The sequence below is a fragment of the Gossypium hirsutum genome, chromosome A03 (assembly GCF_007990345.1).
Source record: "Gossypium hirsutum isolate 1008001.06 chromosome A03, Gossypium_hirsutum_v2.1, whole genome shotgun sequence".
Taxonomy (NCBI): domain Eukaryota; kingdom Viridiplantae; phylum Streptophyta; class Magnoliopsida; order Malvales; family Malvaceae; genus Gossypium; species Gossypium hirsutum.
This window is the reverse complement of record NC_053426.1, coordinates 2,561,953-2,577,004: the sequence shown is the minus strand read 5'-3', so window position 1 is coordinate 2,577,004 and position 15,052 is coordinate 2,561,953. Positions and strand designations below refer to the sequence as shown.

At 35.9% G+C, this 15,052-nt stretch overlaps 1 protein-coding gene across 1 annotated transcript; it reads right to left on the bottom strand.

Annotated features, from left to right (window-relative positions):
• Positions 1-8,923: 8,923 nt before the first annotated feature.
• LOC107963663 (deoxyribodipyrimidine photo-lyase) lies at positions 8,924-11,592 on the bottom strand. Its single transcript, XM_016900094.2, has 9 exons — positions 11,151-11,592; positions 10,630-10,973; positions 10,310-10,550; positions 10,056-10,213; positions 9,947-9,983; positions 9,790-9,848; positions 9,587-9,668; positions 9,448-9,519; positions 8,924-9,338 (listed from the first exon to the last, which is right to left on the bottom strand). Exons 1-9 carry the CDS (start codon positions 11,469-11,471, stop codon positions 9,156-9,158), a joined length of 1,497 nt encoding a protein of 498 aa, XP_016755583.2. The 5' UTR covers positions 11,472-11,592; the 3' UTR covers positions 8,924-9,155.
• Between the last annotated feature and the right edge of the window lie 3,460 nt (positions 11,593-15,052).

The window sequence follows — 15,052 nt, the reverse complement described above, 5'->3', positions numbered from 1 at the left end:
AAAAAAGGTATATTTTAAACTATAAAGATTATGTATAAATATGTATATATTTAGGAAAATGAAAATATATAAATGTATAGATATATACATAAGTTGAAAAATATATAAACTATATAAGTATATATGTTATAAAAACAATGTATGTATATCACAAAAATATATGCATGTATATGTATATGTGCCGAAAATCTAAATAAAATAAACATAAACAAATAAGTAATAATAATAATAATAATAAAATAAACAAAATAATAAAGTGGCTAAAAAAAGGGGCTAAATCGAAATAAAAAAAGAAAATACTGGGCGAATTTGGAATGACAAAGGACGAAAAGGACCAAAATGTGACTCGCGCGAAAGGATGGAGGGTCAAAACAGAAAATATTCCCACGTGGTCCAAACGACGTCGTTCTAACAAAGCCTGAGCAGACGGTCGATGGACCAAATCGTAAGAAAGATGGAAATTTAGGGCAAAATTAAAACAAATAATAAAAGGGAATAGGACCCAATTGTACGGCCTCAAAAAGCGGAAGGACTGAGGGTGCAAATAACCCCTCTGGTCCAAAAACACGCGGATCCCAGGCGGTACGGGTCGGGTCTCGGGTCAGGAGCCCAAAACGACGCCGTTTTGGGGCTGTCCTGACCCTATCAAAACGGTGCCGTTTTGCATTTACTATAAATATTAAAAAAACTTAAAACCCATCAGTTTTAACCATTTTAAAACAGAGAGAGAGCCTTCTCCTCTCACTTTCTCGGTCCCTTTTCGACCGGTCATCGGGCCACCGTCCAACGGCCGCCGCGCACGGTGGTCGGAGGCCCAAAATCGGACCTTTTCGGTCCCTTTTTGAAGCCAATCGCCTCTAGACCATAGATCCATGGCGGCATGTCGAGAAAGATGAGCCCAGAATCGGAAAACGAGGAGAGACCGCTCGTCTCCTCCTCCACCGGCGACGACGAAGACGGGCTCCGACGCCGGCCTTCGAAACGAAATGGTCCATTTCTTTTCCTTTATTTCTTTTGTTTATAAGAGTAGTCAAACAAAAATGAATAAATAAAAAAAATGTAGAATGCCCGAATAGGAAAGAAGAAAATGCTATCAACCTTCAATTTTCTTCTCTTTATTGAGTTGTTTTTTTTTTACCCAAAATCGGAGAGCCCCCTTGTTACATTTTTCTTTTTTATTTATATAGCCGATTACAATGCCTATTTCTATTATTTTGCCCTGTTTGTGTCTCTGCCTTGCGTGTTTGTTCCTTTCCTTGCAGGTGGAGCAGGTGGAGCGACGTCAGAAGGGCAGGTGATCGGCGGAGTTGGTGGCGGTGGCAGAGGGCAAGTGGACTAGGTGCGGCGGCTAGGGTTAGGGGTTAGGTCTAATTAGTGTTTTGGGCTATTTGGGCTGTGGTTTGTTGTAATGGGTAAATTTGGGTAGATTGGGCTGAAATGGGTTAGGTCAAAATGGGCCTGGGTAGTTTTTAGGCTAAAATTTGTTATTGGGCCCTGGGTCAAAAATTGGGTTTGTACAATGTGGATGTTTCAAAACCCGAGAAGTTCAAGGGGGCTAGGTCCGCGAGAGAAGTAGACAACTTCCTGTGGGAATTGGAGCAATATTTTCGAGCAATGGGCATTGAGGATGATGCCACCAAGGTAAACACTGCTTCAATTTACTTTTATGATGTTGCTCTCTTATGGTGGAGACGTAGGTCCACGGTTGAGAAATGTGGAGGAACGGCTATTAGGACTTGGGAGGAGTTCCAAAGAGAGTTGAAGAAGCAGTTTTATCCGCAACATGCTGAAAAGGAGGCTCGTGCTAAGTTGCGCCGGCTTATGCAACAAGGCACTGTTCGAGATTATGTTCGGGAGTTCAGCGAGTTGATGCTTCAGATCTCAGACTTGAACGAGAAGGAAGCATTCTATTGGTTCGAGCATGGGCTAAAAATGTGGGCTAAGCAAGAATTACGTCGCCTAAGTGTCACCGGATTGACCGAAGCCATAGCCGACGTAGAAAATTTCTACGATGTTGGGGGAAGAAAGTTTGAAAATAATGATTCTTCCAAGCCCAAGTCGAGACCCAAAGGCAGTGGTGGGGGAGAAAAGGATCAAGGGGAAAAGAATGGTGAAGTCCCAAGGTCTAGTCAAGGTAAGCCTTGGGATAGGAAGGGACCAATGAAGTGCTATCTTTACCAAGGCCCACATAGAATAAGCGTCTGTCCGAAGAAAGCCACTTTCAATGCCATGGAGGCACGCGAGGAAGCCGAATATGACACCAAAAGCCTTAACTCAATATTAGGAGGTGTCGAAGAGAAGTCAAGTAATGGGTTGATATTTGTGGACATCATCGTAGCTAGCAGAAGATTGAATGCACTTGTTGATACTGGCACATCTGATTTATTCATGTCCGAAAAGATGGCGAAGGAACTTAGCCTCAAAATCGAGGAAGATTAAGGTCGAATCAAAACGATGAATTCAGAAAGCATTCTCATAACGGGTGTGGCAAAAGAGGTGGAACTCCAACTTGGCGAGTGAACGGGCAAAGCAACCATTAAGGTAATCCAACTTGATGATTACGATTTTGTAATTGGATTAAGTTTACTTGACAAGCTTAATGCGGATATTCATCCTTCCGAGAGTTACATGACGATCTCCGATGTGAACAAACGATATATGGTGCGAATGAAAAGGAAGGGAAGCATGGAAGGAAAAACCTTATCGGCAATCCAATTTGCCAAAGGAGTCCGTCGAAATGAAGTCTCCTACCTAGCTACCTTGAGGGACAATATGGATGATAAATTTGAGGGGGAAGTTCCAAAGGAAGTGGAACGGTTGCTAAAGTCATTTCAAGATGTAATGCCAATAGAGTTGCCCAAAAGATTGCCACCTAAGAGGGAGGTGGACCACAAGATTGAGCTGTTGCCCAATGCTGAATTGCCAGCAAGGGCACCATATCGGATGGCTCCACCCGAGCTAGAGGAATTGCGGAAGTAGTTGATGGAGCTTTTAGATGCCGGGTTCATTAGACCATCTAAGGCCCCATTCGGTGCGCCTGTGTTATTTCAAAAGAAGCATGATGGATCTTTGAAAATGTGCATCGACTACAGGGCCTTAAACAAAATCACTATAAAAAACAGGTATCATATTCCTCTTATTACAGATTTGTTCGATCAACTTGGTAGCGCAAGATGGTTTACTAAGTTGGATTTGCGATCGGGGTACCACCAAGTGAGAGTAGCCGAAAGGGATGAGCCCAAGACAGCCTGTGTGACTCGGTATGGGTCTTTTGAGTTCCTTGTGATGCCGTTCGGGTTGACAAATGCTCCGGCCACGTTTTGCACCCTAATGAATAAGGTATTACAACCCTTCTTGGATCGTTTTGTGGTTGTTTATCTTAATGATATTGTGGTGTATAGTAAGACGCTTGAAGAGCATGTGGGACATTTGGGAGAGGTGTTCCAAACTCTACGAGAAAATGAGCTATATGTCAAAAAGGAGAAATGCTCCTTTGCCTAACGAGAAGTGTTGTTTCTAGGCCATATTGTGGGAGGTGGCACGATTCGAATAGATGAAAGTAAAGTTCGAGCAATTGCTAATTGAGAACCACCAACCAAGGTGACGGAGTTGCGGTCTTTCCTTGGATTAGTAAATTACTACCGTCGCTTCATTGAAGGCTATTCTAAGATCACTGCACCCTTGACAGAATTGTTGAAAAAGGCAAAGTGTGGGATTGGGACCCTTCGTGTGAGAAAGCATTCAACCAAGTGAAGCAAGCAATGGTGAGTGAGCCTGTACTCGCATTGCCAAATTTTTCAAAGGCGTATGAGGTACGCACGGATGCTTCGGAGTATGCGATTGGAGGGGTGTTGATATAAGATGGACATCCGATTGCTTTCGAGAGTCGAAAGCTTAACGAGACGGAACGAAGATACACGGTCCAAGAAAAAGAGATGACGGCGGTGTTACATTGTTTGCGCACATGGAGACACTATTTGTTGGGTTCCAGGTTCGTTGTATTCACTGATAATGTTGCAAATAGCTATTTCTTAACCCAAAAAAAGTTATCCCCCAAGCAGGCTCGTTGGCAGGTTTTCCTAGCGGAGTTTTATTTTAGCATGGAATACAAGCCGGGGAGTGCCAACATTGTAGCCGGGGAGTGCCAACATTGTAGCTGACGCATTTAGCAGAAAAATAAAATTTGCAACCATAAGCCAACCCGAGAGTCCCTTATTGAAGCGCATTCAAGAAGAACTGCCCCATGATCCCACGGCCAAGAATCTGATGGAGCTTGCCAAATATGGAAAGACGAGGCGGTTTTGGCTCGAGAGAGAATTGCTATACACGCATGGGCAACATCTATATATGCCTCAACATGGGAATTTGCGAAGAAAAGTCATGAAGGAATGTCATGATTCAAAATGGGCTGGCCATCCAGGAATACACCGCACCTTAGCTCTATTGGAGGATCGATTTTATTGGCCTCACATTGGTGATGATGTGGAGACCTATGTGAGAACTTGTTTGGTATGCCAACAAGATAAGGTTGAGTTGAAAGCCCCTGCTGGTTTGTTACAACTGTTGCCCATTCCGGAGCGCCCATGGGAGAGTTTATCCATGGACTTTATCTCAGGTTTGCCTAAATTTGATGGATTTGCGAGTATTTTTATTGTGGTGGACAAGTTTTCGAAGTATGCAACTTTCATCCCTGCAACCAAGGAGTGTCCCGCTGAAGAGGCAGCACGCTTGTTCCTTAGACATGTGGTGAAGTATTGGGGAGTACCACAGTCCATCGTTAGTGATCGAGATGGGCGATTCACGGGACGGTTTTAGATGGAGTTGTTCAAGTTAATGGGCTCAAACTTGAACTTTTCCACTAGCATGCATCCCCAAACTGATGGGCAAACCGAACAAGTGAATGCATTGTTGGATACGTATCTTCGGTACTATGTAAGTGCGACACAAAGGGATTGGCCGAAGTTGTTGGACGTGGCCCAATTTTTGTACAACTTACAATGAAGTGGGGCGATGAACCAGAGTCCGTTCGAGATAGTGACGGGGCAACAGCCGCTTACATCCAATACTGTTGCAACTCGTTATGTGGGACCGAATCCAACAGCTTATCGATTTGTAAGGGATTGGCAAGAGCAAAATGATCTAGTTAGAGCTTATCTACATAAGGCAAGTAAGCGAACCAAGAAGTGAGTGGATCGAAATCGAAGGGACGTGCAATTTCAGGTCGGTGACCCAGTTCTTGCTAAACTACACCTGATTTTGCGACATGATAGGTTACACAAAGGACTCGTGCGACGATATGAGGGGCCATTTCGAGTTGTGAAGAAGGTAGGCAAGGTGGCCTACAAGCTTGAGTTACCTGAAAAGCTCAAAGTTCATCCAGTAATTCCATGTGAGTATGCTTAAGCCATTTCATGAAGATGGAGAAGACCCAAAGAGAAGTAAGTCCGACGAGTACCAATGGGGGTAAAAGTTTCCTATGATCTAGAGGTCGAGAACATCGAGACGGATCGTGTGGTCAGACGGAAGTACTATCGATCTCGGCATGAATACTTAGTTCGATGGAAGGGATTTCCAGATAGTGAGACGAGTTGGGAACCTGCTGAAGCCTTGTGGCAATTCCAAGATAAGATAGATCAATACCATGCGAAGGACGCGACGAGGGCGTCGCTAGATTCGGTGAGGGAGAATGTCATGGGTTGCGCATGGGAGCCCGCAACCATGACACATTTGTGCTATCCATCAAGAGGGAAGGAGGTCATTTGGCCCAATCAGACTGGCCCGTTGCTTGAAGAGATTGAAGGTCCATCTACAAGCTCGACAAATATGGAAACATGATCTTCGAAGATATGCAATCTTAGATATGATATGTAATCTTAGAAGATATGATTTTGCAATCCTAGAGATTTGATTTGTAGATATCCTTTAATCATAGTCGTTGATGTACTGATTTGTACCGTTGGATTTGGAGAGGCTCAACTATAAATAGAGGCCTCTCCCTTCATTGTAAATCACTTGAGTTTTTTTTAGCAATAAGAATTCTTGAGAGCATTCACTTAAATTTCTCTCTCTCTCTTGTGTTCTTATTTTCTGTGGCTTGTTCTTGTCTCATTCTTCGTTACTTTCGTTTGAGTTGTGTTTTTGGGAGGAATTTTGTTGAATCCTTCTTTTGTGGAAGATAGGCTGACTTAGGCGTTTTTAGAGTAAGAAACTGCCTAAGGCCGCACGAATTGTGAGGCAAGAATCCTAAGTCCGTGACAGTACAAGGTCATACTAACGCCTGCCCCGCCATCCACGACAAGTCTAATTTTTGTACCTGTCTTCATCTTCACCCCACCACCCACAAAATCTGTACCTATCCCTATCCAATTTGGTGCAAAGTGGGCCGGACCCCACAAAACTTGCCCCATTGACATTCCTATTTACCCCTAATTTCATTCTCATAAGGGAGGATCAAACCCCAATCACACAATTAAGAGATAAAGTGACATGATTAAGAGATAAATTAATATTTGAATGGTATTAAAGTCTTTAAAATAAACATGGTTAATGTTTTAGTAATGTTACAAACAAATAAAATATCTAAGATAATAAAATTTTCTTCCAATAATAAATAGTTTATTCCATTACTTAAAATTGATAATTAAATATGGGTGATGTAAACATTATTTTTTATTCATGATGCACATTCTATTTTTATATTATAATTTTTTTTTATCAATTGTAAAAATATGGCTAAATTTTGATGTTGTATTTATAACAGAATTCTAAAATCACCATATTTCTACAATTGATTCTTGATTCTTGCATATTTAATAATATTCAAAATATCATCAATTTTGTAAAAATATGGTGAAATTAAATTGTATATATGTATAATAGTATAAATGTAATTTCACTATTTTAATAATTTACGACTAAATAAATTTTTTTATCATTTTTAAAAAGATAAAGTGTAATTTTACCATATACTAATTTAAAATTGTATAAATTATAAAATGATTAAAAGTAAAAATTTTCATTTTAGCCGACCTCCTAAGTCTACCCCCTGTGGCTGGTCCTTATCGAACAATCTAGTCGATAACTCCCCAAACGTAGTGATGTTGTAAACTAACCATTTAGATTTTAACCTATAGAATATACGATAACTTAATATACAATAACTTAAGTTAGCAGAGACTCAATAATAATGATGGTAGTGGTCTGATTAAGTCTTAACTCAATTGGTATGGGTATTGTTATCAATGTAGGAGGACATGCGTTCGAGTATACTCAAGCGCATTATCGATAGTTTTAGGCATTGTTTCAAAAATAAAACTACAGGATTGAAGCATAATCTTTTCTTTAGCTTAGGACTACATGATTGTTCAGCCTTTCTTGAATAAATTCTCCCATGAATACATGGTTCACAAGCTGGTCCATATCATGTATACCTCTTATTAACAACAACTTCATCTTGTCTCTTAGATTTTATTTTTCAAGAATTACCCATCTTAATTCAATCTAAAAAGATGGTTGGTGAATTTAGATACATGAAGTTTAAATTCAACAAAAATCTCAAATTCATTAAGAAAATAAATCAAAGATTACATAAAATTTAAGCGAAATGCCAACATCCATTGTAGCCCTAGAAAAATAAATTTAGTTCATGCTAATTAAAAAAAAAAAACAAACACAAAACCATGGAGTTTCACTATCATAACTATCATAAGAAAGGATGTTTATATAAGAAAAAAAATTAAGGATGTTTGAATTTGTCTAGATCAGTTAGTTAGATAGGTAAGATTGGAAATCAGTTAAAGTATTTGTCTGAAGAATGGTTTTAAATCAGTTAAATTGATAGTCGACACGAATCAATTGAATTGTGCTTTTTTATTTTTTATTTTTTGAAATTCTTAATGTTTTTTAATCGGACGCGCAATGCAATTTTAAAAACATTGGAAAAAGGAGAGTTAAGGTAGACATGTTAACAGATCAAGTTGGGGTTTGGTCCTTAAAAAAATTTAGGACTTGACTTGAGCTTGGTCCAATTTGATCAGTCAAAATGACCTATTTCATTATTCAAGAAAAAAAATAATTTTATATTAGGTTATATTTTACTATGAATTCTTGTACTTTATAAAAGTTGTGGAATTAGTTCATGTACTTTAATTTGATATTTTTAATCTTCGTATGTTTCAAATTTTAAAATGTTGATCCTCGCCAAATAATAATAGTTAAATCATTAAGTTCTGTTATTTTCAAAATTTAATATGGCATTAACATGTGTAATATCATGTTAGTCTATTAATTCTACATACTACTCATTGAAAATCCAATTAATCGATTAATGACGGTGATTTGCATCAAAACTAGAATTTTAAATTTTAAAAATTACACCGGCTGAAATTGATTGAATTAAAGTACCCAACACCAATAATAAATTTAAACTTTTATATTATTTAAATGAAAATATTTTAAAATTATTGCCCAATATGACCAAAGCGAGCGGGCCATCGAGCCCATGAACATGTGTAAATCAAGGTTCTTTGCCTTCCTTTTTCTTCACTTCTTCTCCCTAGCAAATTTATTGGTAGGTTGATCTGTTCTTGAAAATTAAAATAGGGACTTGTTTAAGGACCTTACATGAAAATAAACATACTAGTCTAAGGGAGCTTTTAGCATTGGAATTTCACATTCAATGGGCTCATTAAGGGGGTAAATGCTAGCAATGAGTTTTACAGTTACTCCAAGGCGAAAATCAAACTCTCAACCACCGGTTAAAATAAAAGAGACCCTTGTCATTTCACGTAACTCCCGTGTTTATTTACCTATTACCACTACAAATAATAAGCACTAATAATCACATGCAAGATCTTGAACTACACCAACACCATGACATTTTATGTACAAATATTTATAAATCACAGATATTTACTAGTCTTAATTAAAAGAAAAGTCATTTCAAATTAGCTTAAGCACAAACTATTCCAAAATTCAGTACATCAAATGAAAAATCATAACTAAATCATACATTTCATGAACTAATAATTATTTGCACTTCCTACCAAACCAACAAAGCCTAGCATGTCATTGTCATTTCTAACACAATATGGTTAGTGGTACTACAGCCATGGAGTTTAGATAAAAGAGTTTCTCAACAGACAGGCCGCGACATGTTAATGTTGTTCGTTGCGCGGCTGCTTTATCTTTTGACCCACCGGGCTTTCTGCTTTTCTCTTCTTGATTTCACCGACTAGTCTCTTGACATAAGCTGTGTATCCGTCAACATTGAATTTCCTTTTGCATCCAGCATAGTTCATGTATCGTATTTTCCCAAAAACGGGTCTTTCTCGCCATCCCTAATTTAATTGCCAGTGAAACAAATGTAGATAGCACGAATGAGAAGGCAACTAGAGGCACTGTCATGAATCAAACCATAAGACAGAAACTAAAACAACAAAGACAAACCTGGTCGTGCACGCCGCATATTGACCACATGCAACCAACGTAACCATTTGGATCCCTCCCATCAATTTCGTACTGCAACGAAGAGTTTCATGCCACTTTTGCATTGATATCAAGGGAAGGAAAATGTATCATTACTTACCTTGTCATTTAGATATATGCATATTTCAAGTGCCTCTTTAGGTCCCTTTGTCCACTCCAGAATCTTTTTTGCCCAATACATGCTGTATATGGTTTTGAAATTTAGAACAAGCAGATCCCAAATAACCGAGAAGAGATATGCAAACTACATTCTCAACTTGTAATAAAAAAGAAAAAAGTAGAGTTTATCGAGAAGTCACTTGCCGCATAAAGCCGTGCATTTTCCCATAATGAACCATCTCAAGCTGTGAAGCATTCCAAAGCTGAAAGTAGGGGCAGAATAATAAAAACTTAGAGCGAAAACAAAAACAAAAACCCTCGGCATAGCAAAGAACACAATGAAATTCAACAGTTTGCTTACGGGATCAGCCGTTTGTGCCTTCTCCAATTGCTCCATCCTACAAATTCAAGAGTTATTTGCAATTCACTCAAAACAGAGTGAATGATCAAGACAACAGAAAACCACTCACGTGTAAGTATGTTCTCGTTTATCAGACGCATGGTCCATCAATGTCTTTCGTGCCCATTCCCATGCCCCCTGCATAGTATCATAATTCGGCTGATAATAGCAAAAGTTATCGGCAAGTTCTCTGCGCACAATCAACTCTTCTAAAAATGTATCAACTGCCTTCAGCGTAGCAAGTAAGATGAAACAATGAACACCATGGATCAGACATTAAAAAAAGCAAGCTATAGAATGATAAGAGAATCAATTGCTACAAACCTGAGCATTAAGTTTCCGAAAACTACGTGCCTCTAAGGCACATCTCTGTGCAGATATCTGACCAAAATGCAGATAAGGAGACAAACAAGAAAGAGCTCGCGGTTTTAAAGGATTATTCCGGTCCGTACTATAATTCTTCAACCTTTTTGTCAAGAAACCATCTTTATTTCCCATCAATACTTCCATTGCTGCAGTTTCTCCGGGTTCGCACCATTCAATTTCAGGTACTTCAGCCCCATTCCTGGCCATAAAAAAAATCAGCATTATCAACCCAAAAGTAACTCTCATCTCAACTCCACCCAAATGTACAAATTTCTAACCTCAAAACATCGGCAATGAGACCATCCCAATCTAAAAACTGATCCGTTGCATCATCCCATTTCTTATTCGGTGGTTGCAGAGTCGGAAAATCGATTAAGTACTCAGGAATCAGTTTATTTACCTTACCCCTAATTGTCTTAGCACTATACTCCAGCTTATCCGATGCAACCCAAACAGGAACTACATTATGAGCATCAACCTCATGTATAGTCACTGAATCACTCACTCTTTTACAAATTTCATCTTTACATTTTCGAATCTGCCTTAATGGTGAGAAATCTGTAACTAAAAGTGAAGCTTTACATTCTCCAAGAAACTTTGGTATTGTTTCTTCAGCTGTTCCCTAAAGTATAAACACATAATTCACAACCTTTTACATGAACAATGCTAATAAAGTCATTCATTTAATACACAATTTACTTGAACGTTCAAAACAAATTGGTGAAACACTTTGGACTATAATTGCCAAAACCCTAAAACAAAAAATGGGCTTAATTAAAAAAACCATAAAAACACTTACTCGAAACAAGAAGAATGGAATCTGAGTATGTTCAATACTTTTCTGTAATTGACGTAAACCCTTAAGCATGAACCCTAATTGCCTTGCTTTAGCCCCTAAGAATTGATCAAAAAGATTGAAAGCTATAGCGACGGGCACATTGGCCTTGTTGGCTTGATCAACGGCGTGGATCAAAGCCCAGTTGTCTTTCAACCGTTGATCTCTAAACATCCAGTACACAACGGGACCATTTTGCGGTGGATGAGACCCTTCCTTAAGGACATGAATCCGACCCAGTTGTACGGAGGTTGGTTTGGTTGAAGCTGAAGGTAGAGAAGCCATGGAGAGGATAAAGAGGGAGGGAAGCGAAGGGCGTTTGCTAAAGTGCGCCAGTAGGGTGGAGGGCGTAGTTTAGCAAGGCCGGGGGGGATTGATTGAGGAAGAAGAGAAATTGGAGGGAAGCTGGCAACCAGATACCGTTTGAGGTTGTGGTTTTGAAACGATATACGTGGATAAGATAGAAATATAACACGTGGCACTTAGTCACGAGATAGACTTAATTTGGTTAGTAACTTTACGCGCGAACTATAGACTTCAACTGTTTTTTAATATATAATTATAGTTAAAATTTGCCACAAGTCCCTGTAAGTTTAGAAATTAGGAATTTAGTCCCTGTACATTTATTTCATAGAATTTAGTCCTTTACTTTTCACATTTCAAAATTCAGGTCTACTCTTAACACTATTAATTTTTTTGGTTAAATTCAAGTTAATTACAAAGTCATTTTTTAATTACATGACTACCAAGTGAGTATGTTTATTATTTTAAAAATGTCATAGTAGCAAATTTAATAAAAAAATATCATTGTTAACAATTTGACCTAATTTTTAAAAACCAAAAAAGTAAAGGGACTAAATTCCATGAAATAGAAGTATTTGGACTAAATTTATAATTTTTGAAAGTATAGGGACTTATGACATATTTTAACCTATAATTATATATCATATGTTTATTAAATTTTAATATATAATTATTGAAATAATTATAAGACTTAATTTCAAATTATGACCATTATTCTAAATTGATCATAAACTTCAAAACATTCTAATTACAACCTAAACAATCAATGTTATATAAATCAAGTATTTTTGTTATTAAAACCGTTAAATGACACGTAAAATCTTATGTAGCTGACTTTAAAATAAAATTTTTATAGAAATAGAATGTTGTTGTATAACTTTTAAAAGTAAAAACTAAAAAACAAAGCAAAACGGGAAAAAAAATGAACGGTAAAGTTTTTATAAAAGTTTCAAAACCGTAAAATTAAGGTTTTTAAAACATCATTTTTACAATATTCATTTTTTTTAAGTTTTCATTTAATATTATGACACATAAGATCTAGCATGCCATTTAATAGTTAAATTAACGATTTTTAGTAATCTAAGGGCCTAAATAATATAACCTTGATAGGTTGGGATGTAATTAGAATGATTCTAATAATCATAGTTTGGGGATGTCATTTAGAGACCAATTTAGCATGGGGGTCATAATTTAAGGATGTTTGTACAATTAAATCTAATCATAATGGGTGAAAATATTTTTATTGATTAAAAATATATTTTTTTAAAATATCAAATCAAATGACGAATTATTGTGAGTACAAATTATTCTAGGTTAAATTATGGCTATGGTCCCTCTATTATGTTTAAATTTAAATTTTAATAATTATTCTTTAATTTGACATAATTTGATTCATTTACTTTTATAATATTATTAGTTAATCTAAATATATGACACTCTTAATTATTTTGGTCAAAATAGTAGGGTAGATTTTTTTAAAAAAAAATACTAATTCAAACTTATCATGATGAAATAATTTTTTTGTGTGTGCTAGAAAGATATTTTAAAGAAAATTTGACGTCAATATTTTAACTATAATTGTTGAGGATATTAACTATATGGACTAACTAATGTCATTGTAAAAATAGATGAACAATTTATGTTAAATTAAAATATAAAAATTAAATCCGAAATGTGAACAAAGAAGAGGGATCAAAATTGCAATTTGATTATTACCATATATGGTGACTAAAGAAAAGAAAAAAAGTGTAGAGCTGGGCATGCATAATGTAGAGAAGTTCTTATGGTATTCCTTTAGTATTTAGTTGTAGAGATTATAAAATAAAACTTTTTTAAATAAAATTTATAAGGTTTGAGTTTTAATTTTTTTTAATATAATTCTTAACATAAGAAATCCTCTTAAATTACATAAAAAAATTCATTTAAGTTACTAAACTATTCAAAAAAAATTATTTAAGTTATTAGACTATTAAGCCTTTTTATGTTCGATTAGCGAGCTCCAAATAGCGGTTTGACGATCGGTACAATAAATTAGTACCCAATGACGAGAACAATAACATACCTTAAATTAAGTCGATTTGACAGTTAGCATTGAAGATTAGAGAATAAGGTTATTTAGATTTTGGTTCACAAACTCAAAACTTTCTATTGGTGCAGCTGTTGTGAATATAGAAAGCCATACAACAAGTATTTTGTAATTTTTTAAAGTTAAATTACTAAAATATAAATTTATTAATAATTTAGTGACATTTAGTGTAATTTACCTTTTGCTATTATAGTAGTTTTAAAAATAATAATTTAGTTTTGTTTGGAAAAGGAAAAAAAAAACCCTCCAAAATGAGACGTAAGTATATTATTCTTAATTTTGCTGTATTATTTATGTTTACATGTTTTAATTTGGTTTAATTAAAAGGAAAAGGTAATGAAGATAATTCTTTAATTACAAGTTCCAATTGATATCCAATATATCCCCAATTAAAGATAATTGAAAAAGGTTGATGTGTCATTAATTTTTAGGGTAAATTTCACCAATAGTAATCTAATTATAGGTAAGTTTTCGTTTCATCATTAAATTAAAAAGTTATAATTTGGTCACTATTTTTTTCAAAAAAAAATAATAATCATCCAACTGTTAAGTGACGAACAGAACAATAATGTCATTTTTTTAATTGGCATAATAACAAATTTAATACTCAACATTTATATTATCTCTCAATTAAACCTTATTTTTTAAAATTTTTAATAAAAAAACATTTTTTAAAATAAAATTAGAATTTTCTTAAAAATATATAAAAAAAATATAAACCCATAAAACTCAGCTCTTCTGTACCATAATACCATAAATTGATGTATTTTATTTTTTTAAACATATATAATTGAATCAAAGTCAAAGTTTCATATATACTTTTAAACATTCTGATGTTATTTGTTGGCATCTCTGGATTATAAAAAACAAATTTGTTTTTAATCAGATTTCATTGAATGTGATAGTGTCTTGGAGAAGAGTTACAGAGAGATGTTTATCTTCATTCTAACCATGGGATGGCGAGTTCTATGAGGGAAAGACAAACTAAAATTTGTCGATTACTTAAGTGGATTCCACCTAAGAACGGATGACATAAGGTGAACACCGATAGTGTTGTTAGTAATGTATATGGGAATGCTTCAGCTAGTGGTTTAATCCATGACCAACATGGCAATTGGATTGATAGTTTCGCTAAAAATATTGATCATTGTTCTGTATTCAATTTGAGCTTTGGGGTGCTTTTGAGGGATTGCAAGTAGCTTGGAATATAGGGCTAAAAAGGATGGTGTTTGAGATGGATAGTACTGTAACTATTCATTTGATTCAAGCAACTTCAATAGAACAACATCACCCAACTGTGTTACAAGTTATTAAATATCTATTCCAACTATCTTGGATGGTTTAGGTTACACATGTATTTAGAAAGGGTAATCGGGTAGCCAATGATTTAGCATCAATGGCGTCCTCAAGACCTCTGGGTAGGTATATTTACATGCAACTGCCAGATAAAGTTCTTCAACTGCTACATGATGATTGC